At 38.3% G+C, this 24,515-nt stretch overlaps 1 protein-coding gene across 3 annotated transcripts in view; it reads left to right on the top strand.

The window, feature by feature from the left end:
• Nucleotides 1-715: 715 nt before the first annotated feature.
• Nucleotides 716-24,515, top strand: part of sik3 (SIK family kinase 3) — a 281,489-nt gene continuing 257,689 nt past the window's right edge. For all 3 annotated transcript variants that reach the window (XM_080214519.1, XM_080214520.1, XM_080214518.1), the window contains exon 1: nucleotides 716-906. In XM_080214519.1, the coding sequence (XP_080070645.1) occupies nucleotides 751-906 (156 nt within the window). In that variant the 5' untranslated portion in view covers nucleotides 716-750. The remainder of the gene's footprint in view (nucleotides 907-24,515) is intronic.

Raw genomic sequence — 24,515 nt, 5'->3', positions numbered from 1 at the left:
CGGGTCCCCAGCGCTCTGAGGCGGCAGCGCTAACCACTGACTTTGTAAGCAAATATCAATGATAACCCACTGGCGTGCCGCCCCCTACGCTCCCTAAAGTTAATATCAGCAATGAGTGAAAATTGGTATCGGAGTGATGTCACCTATGACGTTAACGTTTTCTCTATGCTGATTAATTTGCTGAGTTATTTGCAAGCCTTTCACGTCCCCCCCACCACCCCCATTGTTTTAATGTTAGTTGCTGATTGAGGGGCTTGGGAGGGGAGAGATTGGAAAAAATACAATGATTTACAAGAAAAAATAATAATTGCAAACTTCCAAACTGGACTGATGTTAAGTGCACATCCCTGGCACAATTAGGCACGGAGGGGGTGACATACATACATAGATACATACATACATATACAGTATGTGTGTGTACAGTAAGTGATATGCAAAAAGGCAACACTGAACAAGCCGGAGGCCACCCCGAGCTCATTTGCATTGACGTCAACGCTCCCGGGCTCTTCCACCAGCGTCACCGCCGCGGGCGCTGGGGGAAGCGCGCATGCGCGACACCACGGGAGAACGAGCACGCTCGGCGTAGGCCCCGGAGCGAGCACGCGCCACCCTCCCCCTCGCGTCAACCGCCAAGTGAGGGTGTGCGTGCGCGAGGCGGGAGGCACGCGCCCCCCCCTCTCCCCGCCGCGTGCCCGCGCCCGGCGTGCCCGCGCGCGCGCTCCGGCTCCGGCTCCGGCTGTTTTCGACAAGATGGCGTCCAGCGGTGCCGTGAGGAACGGGAACCTTCCTCAGCCGCCGCACAAAAGCGGGCCGGCCCGGATCGGCTACTACGAGATCGAGAGGACCATCGGCAAGGGCAACTTCGCCGTGGTCAAGCTGGCCACTCACATCGTCACCAAGGCCAAAGTAACGTATCCCTCCCCCTCAGAAAAAAATATTATTTTAATTTTGCTTCTAATCTCCCCATCATCTCTTTTTTTTGCTCTCACTTGTGTATAACCTTCATAGATATCTGTGATTTACCCACTGCACGGGGTAATAACTTCTATCATCTCCTCACGGCCTCTATTCCTTCCCTCCACCTCCCCCCCCCCGCCGTCCACCGACTCCTGAGGGGAGAAGCTGCTTTCCTCTCTATCCCCACTGACCCCGGGGGTTTGCTTTCTCTCTCTCTCTCTTGCCCAGTCTTGTGTCTATCTGTGATTTACCCTCCCCACCACCTAGAGCAGTGACACCCCCCCCCGCCCCTCAACTTCTATCACCTCACGGTTCCTGGCTTCTGTACCTCCCCCCAAAATCTCCTGAGGGGAGAAGGTGCTTTCCTCTCTTTCCCCCCCCCCATTCCGCTGAGGGGGTTACTTTCTTTCTCTATTTTTTCTACAAAAAGGGGGTAATAAAATCCTCCCTCCTCGCACCACCCCCGTCTGTGTTTGACAGCTGTCACTGGGAGCAAGTGAGGGGAAAAATGTCTTGTTTCACCCCCTTCTCTCTCTCTCTCTCTCTCTATCTCTCCCCTTCCTCTCAATCTAGACTTTGTTAGAGGTTCCTCCCTCTGCCCCTTTTTTTTCAGTCTCTCTATCTTTCGAGGTTTGTTTGTGAAAATCAGTCCTTTTTTTATATGTAACATTGTCCGGCCGGAGGGTGTCAGTCCAGTCCGGAGCTGTCAATTTGACCTGGCCCCTTCTCTCCCCTTTTCTGTCCCCTTGTGAAAGTGTTTTTTTTGTCTTTCCCCAATAAATATTGGAACAAGTTTGCGGCGGGGGTGGGTGGAGACTGTTTAACGGCCAGGCTGGACCTACACACTTTCCAGTGAGTTAACTAACCCGTTGCTCCATTGAAACGTCCAGTTAATTGCAATCCCTGTCACTTGGTGAAATGAAAACACTCAGTGGTGTCTTATCAAAACAATCGTAGTTTATAAGCTTATTTCAAGTAACATTGCTGCTTGCAGAGTTCGGCAACAATTTACAATTTTGAAATTGATCTTAAAAGACTCAATTGCAGTAGTTTAGTTTCGTAGGGCACAAGTTGGTCATTTACCCATTTCTAGTGTGTTGAATGCGATTACTATTGACGAGCAGATTTCTTGTAATGGCTGTGTATGGGGTAAAAATTACTCATTAAATGTGGGCTGTTTAGTAAGATGGAACTTTTTGTGATTTGATCGAAATATTTAATGGACAAACAAGTGTCAGATTTCACAAAAAGCAGGGGTGTCTAAACATCTGCCAGCTGATGTACATTAATATAGTTTTAAGTTAAGATTGAAGAATATGAAGTCCACTTCGTGTTCTGTGGCTGTTCAAATTTTATATAGTAACAGACACACTGCAGCACAGTTTGTAAAATGCTTAATACTACCATTAAAGTAGGTTTGATATTGCATTTCCACAGAGCAGTGAACTGTTTTTCAGTGAAGTGTAATTTATTGCATTTTATGACAAGTCCAAAAGTGGGAGCAGCTTTTTATCTGTTAGAGTAATCAGTACATTTATTTGCCTGCTGCAATAATTTTTGCTTTATATTTTGAACAAAAAATTAAAAGCAGAATTGTTTTCTTTTCCAAACCAGTTTTAGTTTGAAATTGCAGTTGTAGCCTTGAGGTGAGCATGATATATGAACCAATGATAAAATTGCACTTGTGTGAGATAATGTCATTGATCATAATTGTTAGTGTTAATCGGATATTCTGAATGACTCTTTGCAACACACTAAGGGGTGTCTTGCTTTACATTAACAATTTAAATGTTTAATGTATGGCATTTGGCCAAGAGACTGATTGTTAATGCCTTTTTTAAAAGGTTAATCTTAGTCAACTATTTTTGAAGTAAGTGCCCATTAAAAAGTTTGCTGTATCGTGGCAATAGAATGTAGTTACTGCGATGATGTATGTACAGTAGTTAGAAAGATGTTTTCTATAAGTAGTATTGCAGTTTGAAGATAACTTGTGTATCAACCACCAATACTTGTCCCTGTATTTGAGCACTTCCAGCCATTGTCCTCGCATGTCTATAGATTTAAACTTAGTAATTTCAGAGATTTCCTCATTAAAATCTCTGCACTGTATTACAGAAGTGATTAATTTATATTGCTGCCATCACACCATGTTTACTGTTAGGGGTGGAATCCCTATTTTGTAGGCAGTTGAGTACAACCCTCAAAGATGCCAGTATTAAAAATAGAGAATTGCTTTTTTTTCGAGAGACAGTTTGAAACCTTTCTTCTCTGGAGCTGCATTAGATGTCACATCGATTTTAGCATCAGTTAATTGAGAGAATAAAGTTGGTCAGCAGATTAACAATGGACAAGAACTTTAGTATTACTTAGTGTTGCTTAGTTGATTGACAATGTTGTTGTGATTGTGATGTAGAGATATAGTTTAATGGGTTAATTTTTCCAATTACTGTTGTTATATGATCTATATCCCCTAATGATTTCAGGATTTAGTAGAACTGTATTTTCCAATCAATTTTGTGTTCCATCCTAACATTTTGTAATGTTTTTAAGATGTATGTTTTCCATTATTATAACGTGGAAGTTTTTTGAATGCAACCATTTTCTAATTAAAATGCACCAATTATACACCCCCCCCCCCACACACACACACACACACACACACACACACACACACACACACACACACACACACACACACACACACAACCATCACCACCAATTTGACCTTTCCTTTCCAGAGGTTTGTCATTTTGTGACTGATAGAGCAGGCACGTGACTTGTTCTTAGGCTTTTGCCAATGTTGCTTTGTATTTGGTCACTAGGATATGAACAAGACTGACCCAGAGTGAATCATCCTATTCTGGTGTGGGAGAAACTTATCAATGTTGTTAAAGTGATAACTTTATTACATAATCTTATAATGTTTTTCATTTTGGTGCAGAAGTGACATTGCATTAGGAAAGACATGAGGCTATTTCAAAATATATGATCTTAGGAAACAATTGTACCTTTTTTCCGTCATATTTTTCCTTATCATAAATCCCACAGTGAGGCCTATTGTCATTATCCTGTTTATTTTTGAAGAAGTGGGAAGTGAGGAGAGGTGGTCCAAGTCACAGCTTGTTCACAGCTGCTGTCTAAGTTACTCTGAACGGCTTACTTGAAATGTACTTTCCTGATGTAGGATAAAGGCTGATAGCTTTTTTTTCCCTGTCCCTGAGATGGAACGTTCCATTTCATGGCATCGCCAAGAAAGGATTTTATTTTGGTTTCAGGGAAGTGGGAGGTAAGCCAATGAAACATTGTCGTGCTTCTATGAGGAAATGGTGGTGAAATGTTGACTTTGAGTTTTGATGGAGTATGCCTGATCAGAAGGGTCTTAGTGGTGCATTTAATGAGACAGAACTATTGAAAACAGGTATGAAGTTAGCAGATGCCAAACACATCCCTATTTTGGATTGGGCTGCATTTGTTTCCATACTTCTAAATTGACCTCCAAGTAATTGATATTTTTAAGTGAAGTAGACTTCTAAAAATTCTAGACTGAGTACCGGAATGATTTTAGTCTCCGATTATTGCCTAAAGCAATACCCATGTTAGTCACAGTGGGATTTATAGGTTCGGGGGTATTGTAAATTTTGAAGTGTAATGAAGGCTGGAGATGTCTCTTTCTGTTAAGTAGTCAGAGAAATTTCTAGAAGTTATATTTATGTGTTTATGTTTGATTAAGACATGATAATTTTCATACTAAGATGTCACTGAAAAGGTAATTCTGAATTTATTTTGTACTAAATATTGAATTATCCAATGATTAGAAATAAATTTTAATTGAGGAGTTCTTTCCTTCTGTGGAATTAATTTTTGCAATGTTGCCATGAGACCATTATATAAACACAATCCTCCAGTGATAGCATAAAGAATATAAATTTTAGAAAACTGGTTGTTATGAGCAACCTTATTATCCAATAATAATTAAAGTACTACATTCTTGCTTTCAAATAGTCCATTTGATCATCAGTAATCTGGCGCCGCTTTCTAATGAGTTCAAAGGCAAGAGTAATTATGTGACCTGTGAGAGGGTCAGTTTTGAGCATTATTGGGTAGTGTTAATCAGATGTTGCTCTGATTGACAGAGGTCTGGACTAATACTGGCAAAAGCAGACTATGCCATAATTTTGTCGGTTTCAGTTAATACAGTAAAGGCAATAATCAGCACAATACCCATCAATCCAAAACTTGTACTTTTGTGACTCAAGTCCATAATAAAGATCAGTGTTAATTTTATAAACCCTTTTGTCAGAAATCCCTATTACTTGAAGCCAGCCTGCTTGCCTCGGAGTGTTTCCAGGGAAACAATTGCTGCTCCTGCATCATTACTGGTCTGACTCTGACATCATTGACTGTGCAATTGTGCACACAGGTAGAGCATGTGCGTGTGAATTTTAAAGATTTTTTTTGTTACGCAGGGAGAGCAAGAAGGACAAAGAGGCAGCTGTGGGATTGATTCAGCAGCAGACCCATCAGAGAGAGGAATTGGGTATGGTACAGGAAGAGACTATAGCCCAGCCTCAGCATAGAATCCATGATCAGTGCATCATATGAAATTGTATCACAAAAAATTGTGAGAATGTCACAGTTCTCTAAAAAAACGTGATGTTTAGGTTCATGATTTATGAAACCTGAACTCCTTTGTGATTTTATTGTAACTGCTTATCCAAGTGTTACCCTATTATAGCTTATCTCATCGATGTGAAAACCAACAAAAAGCTATATGTAAACTAATTCCTTCCAACAAATTCCAGCACATGATAATAACATTTTCTTGTCTGCTAGTGATGCCCATTTTAATCTTGGTGCCTTCTTCATTGACCCTGGGTTATTGCTGCTCACTTCAACTGCCTGGCTGATATTAAGACACAGGCTGAGCTGAAATTTCCTCCTGTTTCAGAGCTGGCAAACCTGAAGCCATTCTTTTTAGCTTTGACCATAGCTACATATTTTAGGTCTTGACTTCATCAACTTCAACACAACTTGAGTTAAGTCTGGAGGTGTGACACTTTGGGTGACTGTTTGTCCCTGGGGCAACAGGTGGCACAGTGGTTAGCACTGCTGCCTCACAGGGACCAGGATTCCAGCATCCGGTAACTAACTATGTGGAGTTTGCACATTCTCCCTGTGTCTGCATATGTTTCCTCTGGATGCTTCGGCTTTCCAGAGATGTGTGGGTTAGATTGATTGGCCATGTTAAATTGGCCACTAATGTCAGGGGGACTAGCAGGGTAAATGAGGTTATAGGGATAGGACCTAGGTGGGAGTGTTGTTGGTGCAGGCTCGATGGGCCAAATGGCTTCCTTCTGCACTGTAGGGATTCAGTTTGTTAGTCCAGAAACAAACTGAATTGTTTCTTGTCAGAGTTAATGTTTTCATTCATTAGTTTTTGAATCACATTTTTTTCCAGACAAACAAACTGACGTATTTCAGCAAAACCTAGTACACAGACAGGTTATGGCCCAAGAAAGAAATGATTCATTTTTGGAAAAGATGGCGATCTTGATGGACCCTGGAATATTTTAAAGAACTGGTTACTGTTGGGAGATGGGGCAAATTGATTTTTTTCTTTCTACCATTATGGGTTATTTTGTTTAGAATATTGTCAGTTATTTTAGAATGTCATAGATTTTCTCAGCTGCTGTGATAGAATTTGTCACAGCTGTCGAAATGTGAACAGAGTTTTCAGAGCAGATTGTTGGATGTGAATTGACCTGAAGCCTCCTGAGTGTGATAGAAACACTTAATAAAAAGATTTATTTTTGTAATTATATTGTGTCAGTCTGGCAGGGAGAGGCCTCAAGCAGGAACTGCACAATTGTGGTAATGTTAAGTTAACATAGTGTAACGGAGTTAGATGCTTCCCTGAGTGTCTCATTTCTTGTTTGGAAAGTTCTTCTGCCTCTGTAGCACCTGACTCCATGCCTATCTAACTTCCTCTGTTCACATAGCTGCCTATGTTCACACCTTTATACCTTGAAGAACTGGTTTCTCAATGTCAGCCTCCACACATTACAAGAGCTAACGTTTTGAGACTGGATGACTCTTTGGCAGAGCACTTGATCATTCAGATTCAAAATGTTAGTTCTATTCTCTCTTTAAGGATGCTGTCAGATCTGCTAAGACTTCCCAGCATTTTCTGCTTTTGCTTTAGATCCCAGCATCCGTGGGGATTTGCTTTTATCCACAAATTACAGTTAATTTTGAATGCTGCTATCGCTACTCATGTCTTAACTCATGCTCAGATAATTTCTTGGGTTGTCCACTGACAATCCACATCCTTGTCAATGTTTTTAAATCCCACCAAGACTGTACTTATCCATTTCAGTGATATCAATGCCTCTCTGCATGAATCCTGTAAATCTCCAACACCAAATCAGAGATCTTTGCTCCATTGCCACTGGCTGTTCTTTTAGCTATTGTGTCTATGTCCTTCAGAGTTCCAATCCCTCTGTTTTACCACTTCAATTCCACTTTTCTTTCAAAAGCCTGTTTATAAAATACCACTTATGCTTTGCTGACTCTGGGTAACCCTCACCCCAACTTTTCTATTATCTTTATACCTAATTTTTCTGTGTGCCTTGCAAAGCATTTTTCTGTATTTGAGCTATCCTTTGGAAGCATCAACTGTTGTAGGAAGAAATCCTCTCATTGTAAGTAAAAAGACTTCACACTGCATGGGCTTATATGGAAAAAAATAGAATTTATTTTGTGCAGAATTTCACCTCCGCACTACAGTGCTGCACCACTTGGGTAAAATTCAGTAGTCAGAGTGAATTTGGTAGTTCAGACATTCTGAATGATTTATTAAGACTTGCATGAAAATCAGATTATCAAGGTTCATTTGTAGTAGTGAAGTTTAGTATTACAATATGTCAAAATATTGCAGTAGATTTTCCAACTGTAGTAAAAGTTTCTTATCTCTTCTGGTAAGGACTATACTTCATTCCTGATAGCCATATTGAATATATTCTGCTTACTGGGGAAATAAGCATAATGAGATCAAAACAGTGGCAACAGGTTTGGATTGAGCTGCACTTTCCTTTGATTTCATGTAATTTCATTCCTCCTCCTACCCATCCCAGGTAGTTGTTGTTCAACATTAATCTATTTTGGGGATGTTGAATTTATTGCTTTTTGGACTTGGGAACACTGTTAATTGGCATTCTCACATTTATGTGGGGCGGGCTGGATGGACCAATAGGTCTTTCGTGTCTGTTGATTTTAATTTGCTTTTATGATGAATACATGTTGGAGCAGTTAAAGAAGTACTGCGTTTATATAGTGCCTATAATATCCTCAGAATGCCTCAAGTTGCTTTACAACCACTTATATATTTCTAAAATGTTATCACTGTTGTAATGTGGGAAACAGACGGGATCAAGTGAAGATTACCATCTTCCCCTCCAATGCCCTGATGTCTGACTATGGAAAGGCTAGCTAAACCTTGGAACATCTTGTGACCTATTGCTTGCTAAGGTCTTTCCCTTTAAAAGTAGCTTCTCCGCTCTACATCACCAGATGTCATTGACTTGAAGATGAATCTGGATGCCAACATTTAAAGTTGTTTTCAAGCTGCCAAACAAAATCCTTCTCCAGGCAAGAGATTTGATCATGTTTGTGTACATAAGCCATTGAAAGGTTGCCCCATGTCTTGTTGATGGTTTTAGAGATTTATTCGGTATAGGTCGGAGTCCACTAAATTATCTATATGGACCAGATGTGCTGAGATTGGTTTATAGCAACTGGTTGCTTCATAAGCATGCTACTTGATTATTCTATTGCATATTAAGAGCAATAAATGGCATAGAGATAAAAGAAATTGAATTGCAAGCACACGTTTTTGTTTTGTTCTTTCATGGGATATGGATGTCGCTAATTTCTATTCTGCTGAGGGACTTAATAGACTATTTCAGAAGGTTTGTAAGAGACAAGAACATTGCTGTGTGTCCAGAGTCACATGTAGGCCAGATCAGGAAAGGATGGCAGATTTCTTTCTCTGAAGGCTGTTAGTGAAGCAGATGGGTTTTTACAAGGATCAGTGATGGTTTCATGATCATCTTATTGAGACTAGCTTTATATTTCATCTTTATAAATTTAATTCAAATTTCAGCAGCTGCCATGGTAGGATTTGAATTCACGTCCCCATGGTATTTGGATTCTTAGTTCAGTGACATTACAGCCATGCCACCATCTTCCCTAAAGCAATCACATTCTCAGGGACAGCAAAATGATCCATTGAAGTTTATTTTGATATGTAATATCGCTAACAATGATATTTAGATGGTGAGGGGACTGTCAAAATAAAAGTGCCTTGCTAGTTTTGAGCTAAGTTCCACAACTTAAATTTTAGGATCAAGTCTTATTTATTTTTGTTTAACTATGGGAAAATACATTGTTTTAGTACAAGGGTTTTGACCATTTTGTCCACTTTTGTCTTTTTAAAAGTAAGAGTACGTGGAATGTAAACATTTAGAACTACCAAATGAAGTCTTAGTTGTTTGCCAAATAAAAAATGGATTGTTTCCACTTGATGCCCAATTTTGTTTAGCAAACTTACTCTGTAATTTTTTGTGCATGAGGGAAGAGATGATACACTTCAAGTGTGTGCATATAATCTGTCATCACTTGCCTATTATTGTAGACTTTCATAAATATTGCATTTGTTTATTTTGAGGCAAAACATTTTTGTTTACTTAACCATTTTCATATAATAAATAATTTTGCATCACAGTGGAAAACACGTTTTTGTAAACGAACACATAGCATCAGATTCTGATTCTGTAGTACAGTCACACTCCACAGGTTTAGTGAAAAACTGAAATTGCTTCACACTAATATTAAACTTGGAGTGGAAATTGAGTGTGAAGGCCAAATTGACTCCTAAGCAAAACGTAATGAGAGATTCACTCTTCCAGGTGTCCTGACATTTCACTTAGTTTCAGTGACATTGAGATCAGGCTCAGAATGAAAGTGAAGTGAAATTTCTTGACAATGGTGGTATAGTTAAATATATGCCACTCTAATTTGGATATATTTGCTAGGTCAGTATTTTGGGATTTCCTACCTGAAACCATTCTTGGAGCATCATTTCAGAAGAACTACAGAAGTTCACAAAGAAGGTCCATCTAGCAAGGAGCAATACATGGATTGCTTATGTCCCAAGAACAGATCAAAAGTCTGCTGCTTATATTCAGAAATTATGGGCAGGATTCTCGGATCACGTTCATGCCTGTCCTGTTGCAAGTGAGAATGTTTACATTCCAGCCAAAACTCCGTTCACTTTCAGCGGCACCAGAGAATCCCAACAATGAATGAGGATGGAGATTTTCGGTGAATATTTCCTCATGATGCGTTCAAAACCAAGCTGCTTACTTAAAAATTAGATTATATTGAACTTTGGTGGTTTGTGGGTCACTTCATTAAGATTTTCCAAGCATCCCTTTGGTTAAGGTTCACACTCTACATGATGCAAGCAATGATCTTCCGATTGCTGCTTGAAAATTTGCAATATGTGGTGAAATGTAGTGTGCCTTGGACTAATACAGGAGTTTGAAAATTTCTGATTCACCCTCAAGTCTTTTGAACTGTGTTCTCTGTAAAGAGAAAATAAAGCTTAAAAAGAAGATGGTGTTTAACTACTATTAGTGAAGGTATTTCATCTTTATTGATAAAACTGGTACAGTTCTAAATCTGACAGCCTTTATTGTGAACTGGGAATCTCTTTAACAGTTGCAGTCAGGAGTTGCTTCATTGCACTCTTGGTCAGTAGCTGTTTATAATTTAGATTGAACCAATTGTTCCTGGGGAAGAATGGAGTTATGCACACTTTCATTAGAGAGCAGAAGCCATGTTGGACTAATCTGATCACACATGTTTAGAGCACAGAAGGAGATTGGTATGTTTGGTTGTATGGTCAATGTCTGCTTTGCGCTGAAGCAATCCAAAATTAATTCCAATGCCTGATATCTTTTCTTTGTCTTGTATGATCCTCTGTAAAATATTTATCCAATTCTTACTTAAAACACACTAGTGCCTGTCTCTACGTAAAGCAGTTTTTTTCCCTAAGCTGTCTTCTTGCTACTTTAGTGATGATTTTAAATTGAGGATTCTTCATCATTGATTTCTAACTGGAGGATGCAGTATTTCTGTTTACTTTACCAGAAAACTTTAAACGTTTTAACAATATAGACTAATCTGTTTTTAGTTTTCTCTGTTCCAGATAATAGACCGGTATTTTAAATTTATCTCCCTAACAGTAGTTTCCCACCCTTGCTACCATCCTGGGGAACCTATGCAGGATGTTCCCTGTGATTTTAATGTCCTCTTCATAATGGAATACTTAAAATTACTTGTGATGTTGTCAGCTGTGGTCTAATAATGTTTTATACAAATTTACCGTATCTTGATTTCTGTGCCCTTTCAATGTAACAAAAACTGATTAATTATTGTAGGAATATAAAGCCGATAATGTTTGGCATTTCATGAGCGTATTCTATTTCAAAATATATATCACAGTAGAAAAATAATCTAAGCTTTTAGAATTTGCGACTTAAAAAAAATTATGGCAGCTTTCTCCGTTTATCTATTATTTCCAATGGCTCTATTTATGTTATAGCGGTCTGATACCTTAATTGGTGGGCCATTTCACCTTTGGTGGTATGTTATAGCCAAATCCATTCATTTTCTCACCTGATGTCCATCTCCATGTGTTTTCAGCAGGTGTCCCTGGATATCTTGGCTAAATTTCTCTCATCCTCTGTTAGCCTAGAGACTTGCAGCAATTCCAAAATTCTTGCACCATCTGAGTTAAGATAGCCTAATCAATAACAGTTTGGATTGGACCTGGGGTCCACTTAGTCCATATAGGTCAGTCCTGCATCATGTCAATTTGCCTACCAAGATAACATTTGGATTAAGTTTCTCTCTTGTTAACATTGCACAGACAATCCTGTACCTATCTGTTTAGAGAACACAAACTGTGAATGCGCAAACTACATGTTAGACTTTGCAGTTTTAGAGAAATACATTCAATTTTCTTATCTATGTTTACATTTGGATTTTGAAATTTGATCATTGTGTGTAAGCGAATAGTGTTGTTTGAGTTGTGATTGGTGGATGTCAAGCTAATGAAAACCAAATCTTCATTCCTCCCTTTTGAGTATTTTTGATGCCATCTGAAACAAACCTTCACATTGTATCTGGACTACTTACTGAATTTTGGTCTGATATTTTTAGATAGTTAATACATTTTGATATAACATTGCTCTTGACATTCAAGGAATCTGACAGAGTACTGCAAGTTTCCAGAAAGGAGAGGGGGAAGTCTGCGTAACTTTGCTGCATTTTAATATATTTAATGGAGAATTTTATATATATATATAGCCTGAAATAACAAAATAGCTGTATAATTTAGAGGGTTGAAGCCAAGAGTGTAAACTATCAGAAAAGGATGCAAAGGACTAGGAACAAGTCATACGACAATTTTGGAGCACTCACATTGATATTTGATGTAAAATTGTGTCTGTAATACATACCAGATGACAGGGTATGTTTTTGAGTGTTATGATAGCTACTGCCATGCACATCTGTATCCTGCAATAGGAACTAGGTTGAGTTCAGGTTCCAATAGTTCTTTATTTATGTGTGGAAAATATTTCCAATCTAAAAACATTCCATATATTAACTTTTATCTTTCTGATGTTGAGCTAGTATGCTAAGAAAATTAAGTCCGTTGCTTCTGTTTTTAAGTGTTATTCCGACAAGAGCTCTGGTCCCGGTAATGATGCCAAAGATACTCTTGATACCTTAATAGTCTTATGTGACCTGTTGTAGATAGAGCTGTAGTATTATAGTTGATCATTTTCCAAACAAGCAGAATATAATATGGATAATAGAAATAACCATTAGAAAAAGCATCTTGGGTTTTCAAGCTGACATGTAGAGATGACATTTAGTTCCTTGTTTTATATTTTCAGCAAGCATCTTCAGAGGCAAACATTCCCTGTTGTTGGGAAATGATATTGCTAAAAAATCATTATAATGTAATCCAAATAGTATTTATATTTAAAGTTAAATGTCCCAAAGTGACTAATGTAAGTAAATATTGAAACTGAGCGTTGAGTTAGATGATCTTGGGTGTAGTGAAGAACAGTAAGTATTTAGAAGGTTTGTGAAGAAGGGAAGAGCGGTGGATCACAGAGTGGCCTCATGACAGTGTTTCAGTTTGAGACTGGGCAACTGAAGTCGCTATTTGATTGTGGCATGTGATAATTTACAAAGAAGACTATTAGAAGAATGGTGGTGCATGCTGGCATGCATTACTCAAAACTTTGCAAGTTAGGTGTAAATGATGCCATGGAGATATGGAGCGGAGTGCAAAGTTTTTGAATTTCAGTTAGTGGGGAGGAGAGACAATGGAAGGTGGCAAAGGCGGAGTGATGGTGAGTAGGACTTTGTGTGGGGCAGAGAATGGCAAAATTTCAAGATATGTGAAGCTGTTCCAGATTATTGACCCATCTATTTCAAGTCTATCCTAATGACAATAGTTTTCATCCTTACTATCATCCTGTGGGAATCTATGCCATATGTTCCCTTTCAATATTTGTCTTTTTTATAATGGGTGACCTAAAATTAATGGGAGCCTAACTAACGTTTTATACAAATCTTTTGTACTTTCCGACCTTTCAACATAACGGAAATAACTCTGATCCAACCTGCTTATGGTACCTCTGTTTTTAGTTACAGGAATATACAATTTATACCACTTAACAGTGTTACAGAGTTGGCGGATGCTGGAATACAAAAACCTTAGTGGGGGGAAAGGAAGTAAGGTATAATGCAATTTTCGAAGGAAAAAAAGTGTTTGAGGGTGCTCTTTTTAAAGAGGAGGGTGAAAGCAGTTTTGAAAGTGACACAGCCTGACTGAAATGAGCCACTGATTATATAAGTAAGCATCTGGTGGCAAGAGATGGTTGTGTATTTGTGCAGTGAGGAATCAATTTGGTGTCGGGGAAAAAGAATAGAGGGCATAGAAGGTGAGTGTCAAGAAGAGATGAGATTTGGAGTGATAGGTTCCAATCAGTGGTTTGAACTTTGTGAATATGAGAAAAATTGAGGAAAAGGAGGAAGAGGTGCGTAAGGCAGCGTTGCAATTGATACCCTATCCACAAACATTCACTCTCTTCACCATCGACGAACGGTGGCAGCATTGTGTACCATCTACAAGATGCACCACAGGAATTTACCAAGGCTCCTGAGGCAGTACCTTCCAAACCCATGACCACTACCATCTAGAAGGACAAGGGCTGCAACACATGGGAACATCACCTGGAAGTTCCTCTCTAAGACACTCACCATATTCACTTGGAACCATTAGCCATTCCTTCATTGTTGCTGGTCCAAACCCTGAAATTCTCTCCCTAACAGCACAGTGGGTGTACCTACACTAACTGAAGTTGCAGCGGTTCAGAAGGCAGCTCACCAATACTTGCTGAAAATCAATTTGAGATGGGCAATAATTGCTGGCCTAGCCAAGAATGTCCACATTCCCATAAGTGAATTTAAAAAAAGGCTTGAGCTGCGTGCTGTGGCAATGCATGAAACCGCGTTTGGTATTGGAAGGACAAAGGACTGAGGAACGTGGTTGGGTTTCTAACAATCAGCTAAAATTAATTGCATTCATTTCTAGAGTTTTTTTTTAGTTTTTCCAATTATATATTCTAGTGCTTACAACAAGTAATGAATTGAAACTAATATGACCTCAATTCACATCATACAGTACAGTAACACTTCAGTTGAAATAGTGAGATTGTTGTAGCACCCATTCTTACAATGCAAGATCTCACTATAAAATTAAGTTATTGTTGACTAAGTCACTCTGTTCCTGTTTAATGATAAAGTCGTTCCAAGTTTTCCCATCTATTTAATCAAATTGACAATGTAATGGTGTTCATTGTGATTTCCTAATGTGTACTCTTTATATGAACTAGCTGTGAAGTTAATTTATAGCAATGCATTCCACGAGAGGCAAGCAAATTAGCTGTACTTGTCACTGAAGGATTTGATTGCAAAAACTCCATTGGCATTCCAGTGGAGTCCTGAGGGAGTGCTGCATTGCCAGAGGTGTCATCCTCTGAATGACAATTTAATGAGGGCCTTTGTTTGTTTCATTGATTTGGCTGGATAATAAAGGCCCTTTGCCACTATCTGAAGAGCAGGAAGTTTTCAAGGTAGTCTGGTCACTTTTTCTCCCTTAAATAATACAACAAATGCTTCTTTATTTTGTTATAAAGCTGATCTCAGAGAGCAAAGTAAATGTTGTATTTTCCTGCATGTATTCACTGTTCTTCAAGGTGATTGATTTTATGTTGAGTCCTTTGAGGTGTTTCTGAGAGGTGAAAGGCATTAGATGAATAAAAAAGACTTTGTCAGAATTTGAAAACTTTAAGAATAAAAACAATTAGAAAATATTTTCAGATAAAAAGAATGTTGTAAATTTTTAAATAATATAATTTCATGTGTAGTTTGTATTGTCTTTGGCCTGATTTTACACTTGAAACTCTCCTATTCTTATTGTAGATTTTGAACATAACAGACATCATATCCTGATGAAAAGTGCTGATAACTTGTAGTTCTTGAAAGGCATGCAAGTATAGATGGCAGGGCATTGCCTTCTTAGTGGGAAAACATCTTCCCTTTTGGTCACTCATTCTGTTAGTATGACAAGAATCAGCAAATTACCACATGGGAGAGAAAATGGATGGAAAATTTCCTCCTATTGCTGTGAGACACTGTGTAATGTTGCTTCCAACTTCAAACATCCTTTGCAAATGTGAGTTTAACAACACTGTGATGGCACTATGTTTAGGCATTTTAGTTTTACCAGTTGAGACGTTTTTCTCAGTTCAACAAATCGGATGACAGTTGCAAAATACACGTTGTGTTTGGGATGGTGGAGATGTTTCCTATTACAGCACACCAGGTGCCATATAATCAAGTTGAATAGAGTATTTAAAACCATTAGCATAGATTAAATCCTTGACCATGAGTTCCATTTATTTATTGTATCTCATTCTTAATTGAAGCACATTTGTAACAGCTTCATGAAGTGCCAGCAGGGGCTGGACTCATCTGCTTTGCTCTGCAAGTTAGTAAAACATGAGCTATTAGGTTTTTGCGAGGCTCCTTGTTAATTTGAAGACCTGCTTACCTTGAACTAGATGTGCCAGACTTGCAAGACAACCTCAAATTTACCACTTTCTTCAGATCATTGTTGGGTCAATTGACAAAATGTTGCATTACTTGAGTAGGGCAGGGAATCTAAAAAGAAGGGCAAGAAAATAATAGAAATATGTAATCAGTGAGACAATGAGCAAATGTATAATCTTGCTGCAGACTGCTGAAGAGTTGTTGAAAGTAGATGGTGTTGACTTGTTCACATTTGCAAAGTGGCTAAGCTTTGGGACCTTGTGTGGGAAATTGTGTAAATCTCAAGTGTAAAACTCTTTGTTACTGATTTGGGAAGAGTCATCGTATTATGACGTTATCATGTAAGGATGACTGAAATGGCTGATTTGACAAGCTGAATATTAGTTGTAATTGCCGTGACTACTTAAAAATGAACCCTGGTTTCTACTTACTGACAGATCCTTTGCTTCTAATCTGCCTACAGCATGCTATTGGACCAAGCATCATATTATTTCAATGGTGTGAGAAGAGATGTGCTTTGCTTTCAGCTTCACCCCTTCTGAGTGTGATCTTCACACTTGGTATTATTTTTAAATTAGCAACTACTGATTCAGTGTCTGGTTTGATATTAGTTTTGTCTGCCAAAGTGATAATTAGAGGACCAGAGATAATAGAGAGACTGTGTGGCAGAGTGAATTTGAGTACAATACTTTCACCTCTGGGATCTGATCTCGAATGAGGCCTGGCTGATCGGATCAAACTTTACTTTGTATCTTTTGCATTCAAATAGAAGCTAGCGATGTCCAATCCATTTCAGTGCTGAAGCAGACAGTGAGAGACCATTTTCTCAAAGTAACTTTCGAATTTCTGTGCTAAGCTGTGCATCTACATAAATAATACTACACTTAAAATAATGGACAGCAAATAATAGCCCATCTTTCTTTAATCTTAAATTTGCAATTTTCAATCTTGTTCCTGGTCTTGTATTTTTAATTTTTTTTCTTTTGAATGAGTCGATTATTGTGGTATTAGCTGTTTTTATAGCGTGCATTTGCCTCATATTTGCCACTCTGGGTAGCATTTTAAAAATCATTTTGCATTCACACCTTTTAATTTTGTACTCCCAATCTGTTGCACATGATGTGTTTGCATTGATATTATCCATGCTTCTTTATATTTCAGACGAGGATCACATATTCTGTTTTCAATTGTGAACTTAATCACTGTGCGTCTCTTCGTATGTTAGAATGTTAAGTTTTGGAATCATCCATCCTTGCCTGAATCCTCTGCTTAGCCACAGTCAAAGGTTTATACAGTATTTCAGCATTTTCTCACTCTATGATCAACGTGAGGCTAAAATAGCAGATTATAATTGAGTAAACCAAATGTCAAAGTGGTAATAGTAACCACTGTTGTTTCGTAAATGGAACTTTAGAATCAAGTTGCTTTACTGATATTTGCACTGTTTGTAGCTTTATGTTGTGTATGTGATTGCTCAAATGGCCTACAGCTGATTAGTGATTTTTAAGAGGAAATTTGTTGGCATCAGCAGCTCTGTACAGTTGAAGCTGCACAGAACTCTCTTCCACAAGTCATAGTCATATGTGGGGTATACTTTTGTGTGTGTATGTAATAATGTCTCACTCACTTAGCAATGAAATTCTGTACCCTTGAGACAATCTGTTTTATGGAGGCCATAGTATGGTTTTGAAGAAGTCCTGTCACAGAAGGTTGATTTAGGAGACGGGAGCAGAAATATTTGTTACTTGTCGTTATTAACGACACGTAAAGAAAGTATAAAATGCATATTTTCCAACATTTTTGGTGAAGTTTTTTTAAACAACCCACTGTAGCCTTGCATATAAATTAATTCAGTTCCCTCATATTGTTTGCTCCTTCTAATTTAGTAGCTGCATAATCATGAAATGAAATCAGAAAGTGCTGAAAATAATCAGCAGATCTGGCAGTATTTGTGGAGAGTGAAATTGACTTAATGTTTCCTATGTGCTGAAGAGTGACCTGAAACATTTGGTGGGATCTTACGGTCTCGCTCTGAGGTCAACGTTGCCCACCACTCAGTCGCTCTGATTCCGTGGCGGGTGAGGCAGTAGGAATTCTGGTGATTAACTGTTTCTCTCTCCACAAATGGTGCTAGATTTGCTGAGTGTTTCCGTAATTTTCTGTCCTTATTTCAAATTTCCTCCTTTTGGAGTACTTTGCTGTTGTATTAGCCTCATAATTGTCTTGTTGCTTATTGTTTAAAAAAAACTGATTTAGATGAGACAAAAGGCTGTTAGTTTTAATTCTTCTCAGTTGACTTCCAGAAGTGATCCTGCTGGTGAGATTCTAAAGTGAGGCTATTTGGCACTTGTAAGTGATAGAAATAGAATGAAAAATTGCAAAGCTGGAGAGTTGGCTAACATTTGTACACCAAATCTAAATTCTAGCGGATATGCAATTTTAATGCAGAAAATAAATCATGAGAATGGACATGCCTAAACTTTCACTCAATCTGAAGAATGGTTATTGATTTGCTTCAGTGTAACTAACTGTTAGATTACAACACTATTAGTCTTAAATCTGCAACCTACCAGATGGTAGATATAGAAAGAGGAGTCAGTTAGCTCAGTTGACTTGACGACTAGTGCGTAATGCAGAGCGACGCCAACAGCATGGGTTCAATTCCTGTGCTGGCTGAGGTTATCCATGAAGGCCCTGCCTTCTCAACCTTGTCCCTTGCCTGAAGTATGGTGATTCTCAGGTTAAGTCACCAGCAGTTAGCTCTCTCCATTCAAAGGGGAGAGCAACCTCTGGTTATCTGGGACTATAATGATCTTAAATGTAGAAAGTCACTGCCCTCATCTAATACCATCAATTCATTAATTTGAAAATTTATAATTCACTCATATAGACCCATTGTCAATTTATAAATTACTTGAACTATTTTTGTCATTTGAATGTATGCAATGATTATGTACTGGTACCATGTATTCTCATACAACAGTTTTAGTTTTCATGCCCTAAGTTATAAAACATGTATTTTAACTTCTATTTGTATCTGTTTACTATGTTTGTACACTTTTGGAATAGGATTAAACTTTTTGTGTCCCCTTTAGTGAACACTACTGATGTACTGGCTCTAGTCTACCTCAAAAGTTGTAGCCTTGCTATAAGCTTGACTTCCTTACACCTTGCATTTACTTGTACCCTGTAATTGGACAAAGTGTTGAACTAAAGTCTGATATGCCATTTTACATGAAAGTGGGTATTAAAGGTCCTATGACAGAGTAAGAAAAGCTGAAATCGCCCAATGTCCCGGCCAATGTTTGTTCTTCCACCACTATCACCAAAATCAGATTACAAAGTTGTTCATCATATTGCTGTTTTGGGGATTTTTTTAAAGCATAAAATGGTTGTTGCATCCTCTATTCGCTAGTATATTTCAGAACAGTTAACTACATTTGAGGTACTTTGAGATCTACTTGTTTTTGGTGAAAAACTCTTCTTCTCTAATATGTTTCCTGATTCTTTTCTTGCCAAAATAATCATTTCCCCTTATGTATTGGTGAAGCCATAATCATGGTAATGTTATGTGATGCAGCCTTTGATTCTTGTAAAATGAATGAGACAGCATGAAATTCCTGGCTGTATGTTGCACGTAAATAATCTTGTACAGGAGACATTAAACCCGGTCCTTTCTTTACAAGAGTAGTAATGTACTGCTTTATGGGGCTGAGACAGTCAATACATGATTAGTTTCTCTATAGCGTGATGGCAAGTTTCAACAGATTTTAAAATTTAACTTATTTTAAAATTTGTTGGATCACTTGAATAACGAGTGACAAGTGCAGCCTTTGTATGTTCAAGTTCTCACTTGACAGACTTTTGAGATGTGGACCTTTACTCTCTGGACTTTGAAGAATGAAAAATGATCTAATTGAAATATAAAAGATCCTGAGAGGACTTGACAAGGTAAATGCTGAGAGGCTGCTTCCCTTGGTTGGAGAATTTGGAACTTGGGGACATAGTTCAGTTTAAGGGAAAAGTCATTTTGGACTGAGAAGGAATTTCCTTCCCAGAGTTCTAAAATCTTTGGAATTTTCTACCCCAGGGGCTGCAGATGCTTAGTAATTAAGTATATTCATGGCTAATTCTGGATAGATTTTTGGACTTTAGGCCCAAATGAACATGGGGATCAAGCAGGGAAGTACAGTTGAGGTCAAGGATCAATTATGATCTTGATGATTGGCAGAAAAAGCTTGGTGGGGTGTGTAGCCTGCTCCTGCTCCTAATTCTTTTGGCAAATCATCATTGCGGGTAAGAGTCAAGTTTGCATGACCCGAAGTATTATAATTTTGTCCTCCAATAATTAAGAAAAAATTGAAATGTGTGGTATAATGTCAGGGGAACCATTACATGCAACCTTTACTACCAGTCCAGAGATTGTTTCACTTGTGTTATCTGATTAGTTTCATTTGAAGAAGTATAAATCCCATTTACAATTTAGTGATCTACGCTATGTTTATTTTTAAACTTCCCTTTTTGCTCCTCTTGGTTGAAAGATCTGGTTAGTGACCTGTTTCCCAATCCTGCACTTGGCCAGTAGTAATAGGAGTAGTCTGGGTTCACTCACCCTTTCCTCCTTCCCGTTTGTGGGGAAACAGCTTGCTACTGCTAACAATCTGACTGAAATTGAAAAATTACTCTGTGGGAGAACAAAGCCATGTTTTATTTCTCTCCGTTTCAACATGCAAAGATACCAGTGAAAAACTTTGCTAGGCCAGCAGTTTGTATCCTCAATTTCTGTTTCATCCAGTCTGATTGCCACAGTTTACAACTATTGTTGTGGAGAAAAATGTGTACTGTATGCTATTTACCAGTTTTGCTGTAGAATCAGGACATCATTGTATAAGCCTTTTGTTTCCATGAGGTTTTTTTAGCTATTTGGAATTATTTTGCCACTTTGCAAATCTGCTTGACTAAGTCATGAGAAATATCACATAATACACATATTTACTGCAACATGGTTCCCTTCTGTAATTATTCTGGTATATGTTGTTTATCATACTTTTAATAATCCTAAAACAGTCATTGCAAAATCATTTTTGTAAAATTGCAATGATTGACAATGCTGTGTTTTTTGTTTGTGTTGAAAATTTGTAAAAAAACAGCCTACATACAGTTTGGGAACTATGAAATTCACAACTGTTTTTGTTTACTGCCATCAAATTAGGTGCCATTTTGACTTTAAGATGAGTTTTAAAAAAACTTGTAGGACAATTATGTTGATATTAATGATCAATTTTAGAGAATTATCAAAGCTAATAGTGATTTTATTGTGAGCAGGTAATTTACAATTCCCTTTCTTGCTTGAAAATGAATAAGATCATCAGACTACGATTTCTAAAGATACTATACTTAAACTGGTGAAATACTTTTTATATGAAAGAAACACTTGTAATGTAAGGCAGCATCATCATGAAAAACAGCAGATACTGAAATGATCGAAGTGTGCTTGTTACTGCCCTTAGGATGTAAAGCTGTTAATTCAACAATGCTAGTTCTTGGTACAGGGACAAAATAACCATCTAAGTGCATGCTGCTTAGTAGCTATTGCTGTGGTGATACTGCTCGAACTTGAGTACATGCAGCTAAGTGATTGAAAGTAAATTGTAATTATTCTAGGGCATGTTAGAGCACCATTTATTAAGTCGTGTAGAAGCAAACTATTTGTTACATTTCTGACTCAGACTAGGTTTGTGAAAATAATTAGTCATCCTTTAGTCAGCTGAATGAAGGGTATTCCATTTGCTACAACGGGTCTTTTCTATGTGGTACGGCCTCAGCTAGTCTGATGTAGTTGAGATTTGAATGCTTGATATTAAGGGTAATCTCCCCATTCAAATACTTTTAAAAATGCTGACTTGGGGTGATTTTATCAAAGTGGTCAGATGATGGAGTTTGATTTCCCTTTGCATCTACCCCAAAAAAGCTGTGGAGTTTATTATGTATTGTTACATGGGTAGATGCTGACCAAAAAAGCAAAATGCATTTTAACACCATGAGGTCTGAACGAGTCTGTCACAAATGTTAAAGAAATCAGCTAAGAGAACTGTTGACAGAGGCCAAGGAACTGTGTTGGCCACAAGTTTTGTGTATTTCTTGTAAATGGGGGAGGAAATAGAAAAATTTGTTTCTTTTCAAACAAAGGATCAAATATAAGTATAAATACAGATTGAGCACGTATTAATATGTGAATCAGAATAATTGGCTTGGACTAAATGGAAGTTAGCTTCCAAAGGAGTAAGGGTATAATATTGGAATTGTGTAAAATACTGGTGAGGCCACAACTGGAGAACTGTGTGCAATTCTGGTCACTGCAATACAGGAAAGATGTAATTGCTCTGGAGAGAGTGGAAAGAAGGTTTACAAGAATGTTGCCATGGCTAGAAAAGTGTAGCTGTGAGGATACATTAGATATGTTAGGGTTATTTTCCTTGGAACAAAGAAGGCTGAGGGATGACTTGATTGACGTATACCAAATTGGAGGGAAGAGATAAGAGTGGACAGGATAAAATTATTTCCCTTGGAGAATTCTAGAACCAGAAGGTATGTATTCAAGATTAGTGGCAGAAGGTGTATTGTAGAGGGGACTTGAGGAAGGACTTTTGCTTGCAAAGGGTAATGGGTGTCTAGAATTCACTGCCTGAGTTGGTAGTAGAGGTAGAGGCCCTAAGCTCTTCTTAAAAAGTACTTGCATCTGCACCTTAAGTGCTATAAGTTGCAGGGCAGTGAGCTGGACGCAGGAAGGTGGGATTAGAAAGGGTACCTGGGTGTCCTTGGGCTGGCATGGACAAGATGGGCCAGATGGTCTCCTTTGTGTTGCAAGTTTTCTATGGTTCTATGATTCTATTATTTTGCTAAACTTGGCAACTGCATTAGGTTCCTTCATAGTGTGAAAGCATTCACAGTTGAAATTTTAAAAATCACCACTGCAGTGAACAGTTAGAGAGGAAAGGATTGCCCATTTCTAAGAAAATGCTGAAAACGCTTGGCTCCTTCAAGGACACTGATAGTGTGCCTGACCTCCCAATTGACGTGGAGAATCTGTCTCAGACAGCGTTGATGGTACCTTTCCAGGGGCCTTGAGGTGACTTGACATCTGCACATAACCCAAATTTTTGAGGAGTTGGCAGGATGACTGCGTTGTACAAAAGGATCTTGGCATTAGCATGAATGTCATGATGGTTATAGACCCTTGCCCTTGGGTGTCCAAAGGCAATGCTTGCAGATGGGACAAGATGCTGCATCTCTGCATTAATGTCAGCCTCTGATGAGAGGTTGCACCCCCCCCCCCCCCCCCCCCCCGGTCAGGGAAATGTTCCATGTTTGGGAGCGTTTCTCTGTTGATCCTGATGGGGGGGGGACCGGATCTTGCCCTGGGACACGTTGGTACACATATGATATGTTCAAATAAGGTTAACCGAGAAAAGTTGTTCCTGTTAGCTGATGGTACAAGGGCTGAAAGATACAGATTTCAGATTTTAGACAAGAGATGCAGGGAATGTAAGGAAGAATGTTTTTATGCAACGAGTGTTAATAATCTGGAACTTGTTTATAAGATTAGTGGAAGTGGAGATGGTTGATTTATACAAGGAAATTGAAGATACTTGAGGGAAATAACCTTTACAGGGCTACAGGGACAGAGTGGAGGAGTGGGACTAGATTCTGCTACAGAGAACTGGCATGGAATTGATGGGCTGAATGGCGTTCTTCAGTGCCTTTATGATTCTGTGATATGATTGATTCTTATTGTCAACATTAACATTAGTTTTAAATGTGATGCTGTTTTTGAATTTGAACTTTTATTTGGAAAACTCAGTCACCTGAACTAAAAGTTGCAGAATATTTTAAAGCTTTCGCTTCTCAGGAAAGGGGCTTTTATTGAGTCTGACGTGGGAAGGAGGTCACCACTGCAAATAGATTTTGCTGTAACCCAAGTCAACAGGCTTTCCAGTGATGGGTATACTTTGCCGAGTATGTGCTGTGTAAATATCATTCCTGTAAATATCAACCATGCATCGTTTTAAGAATTCTAGTGATTATTTGCTAAAAATCTTGGTAATTATGTATCCTTTTATAATGCCATTTTAAGTGTTTCCACATACTAAGCCAGCTTCGGGTTAATAAGGTAAAAAGGTGGATGGTTCACAAATGAAGTTTAGTGACAAGAAAAATAATAATTAAATTATAATACTGTTGAACTTCAAGTGTAGCAAGAGCAAACTGTTTGGTCCATCAAGTCTATACAACGTTTTTCT

Source organism: Carcharhinus amblyrhynchos, chromosome 29 (assembly GCF_965287045.1).
Source record: "Carcharhinus amblyrhynchos chromosome 29, sCarAmb.v2.hapA, whole genome shotgun sequence".
In the NCBI taxonomy this organism is placed as follows: domain Eukaryota; kingdom Metazoa; phylum Chordata; class Chondrichthyes; order Carcharhiniformes; family Carcharhinidae; genus Carcharhinus; species Carcharhinus amblyrhynchos.
Note: the sequence above shows the minus strand (reverse complement) of the source record. Positions and strands in the feature narration are given on the sequence as shown.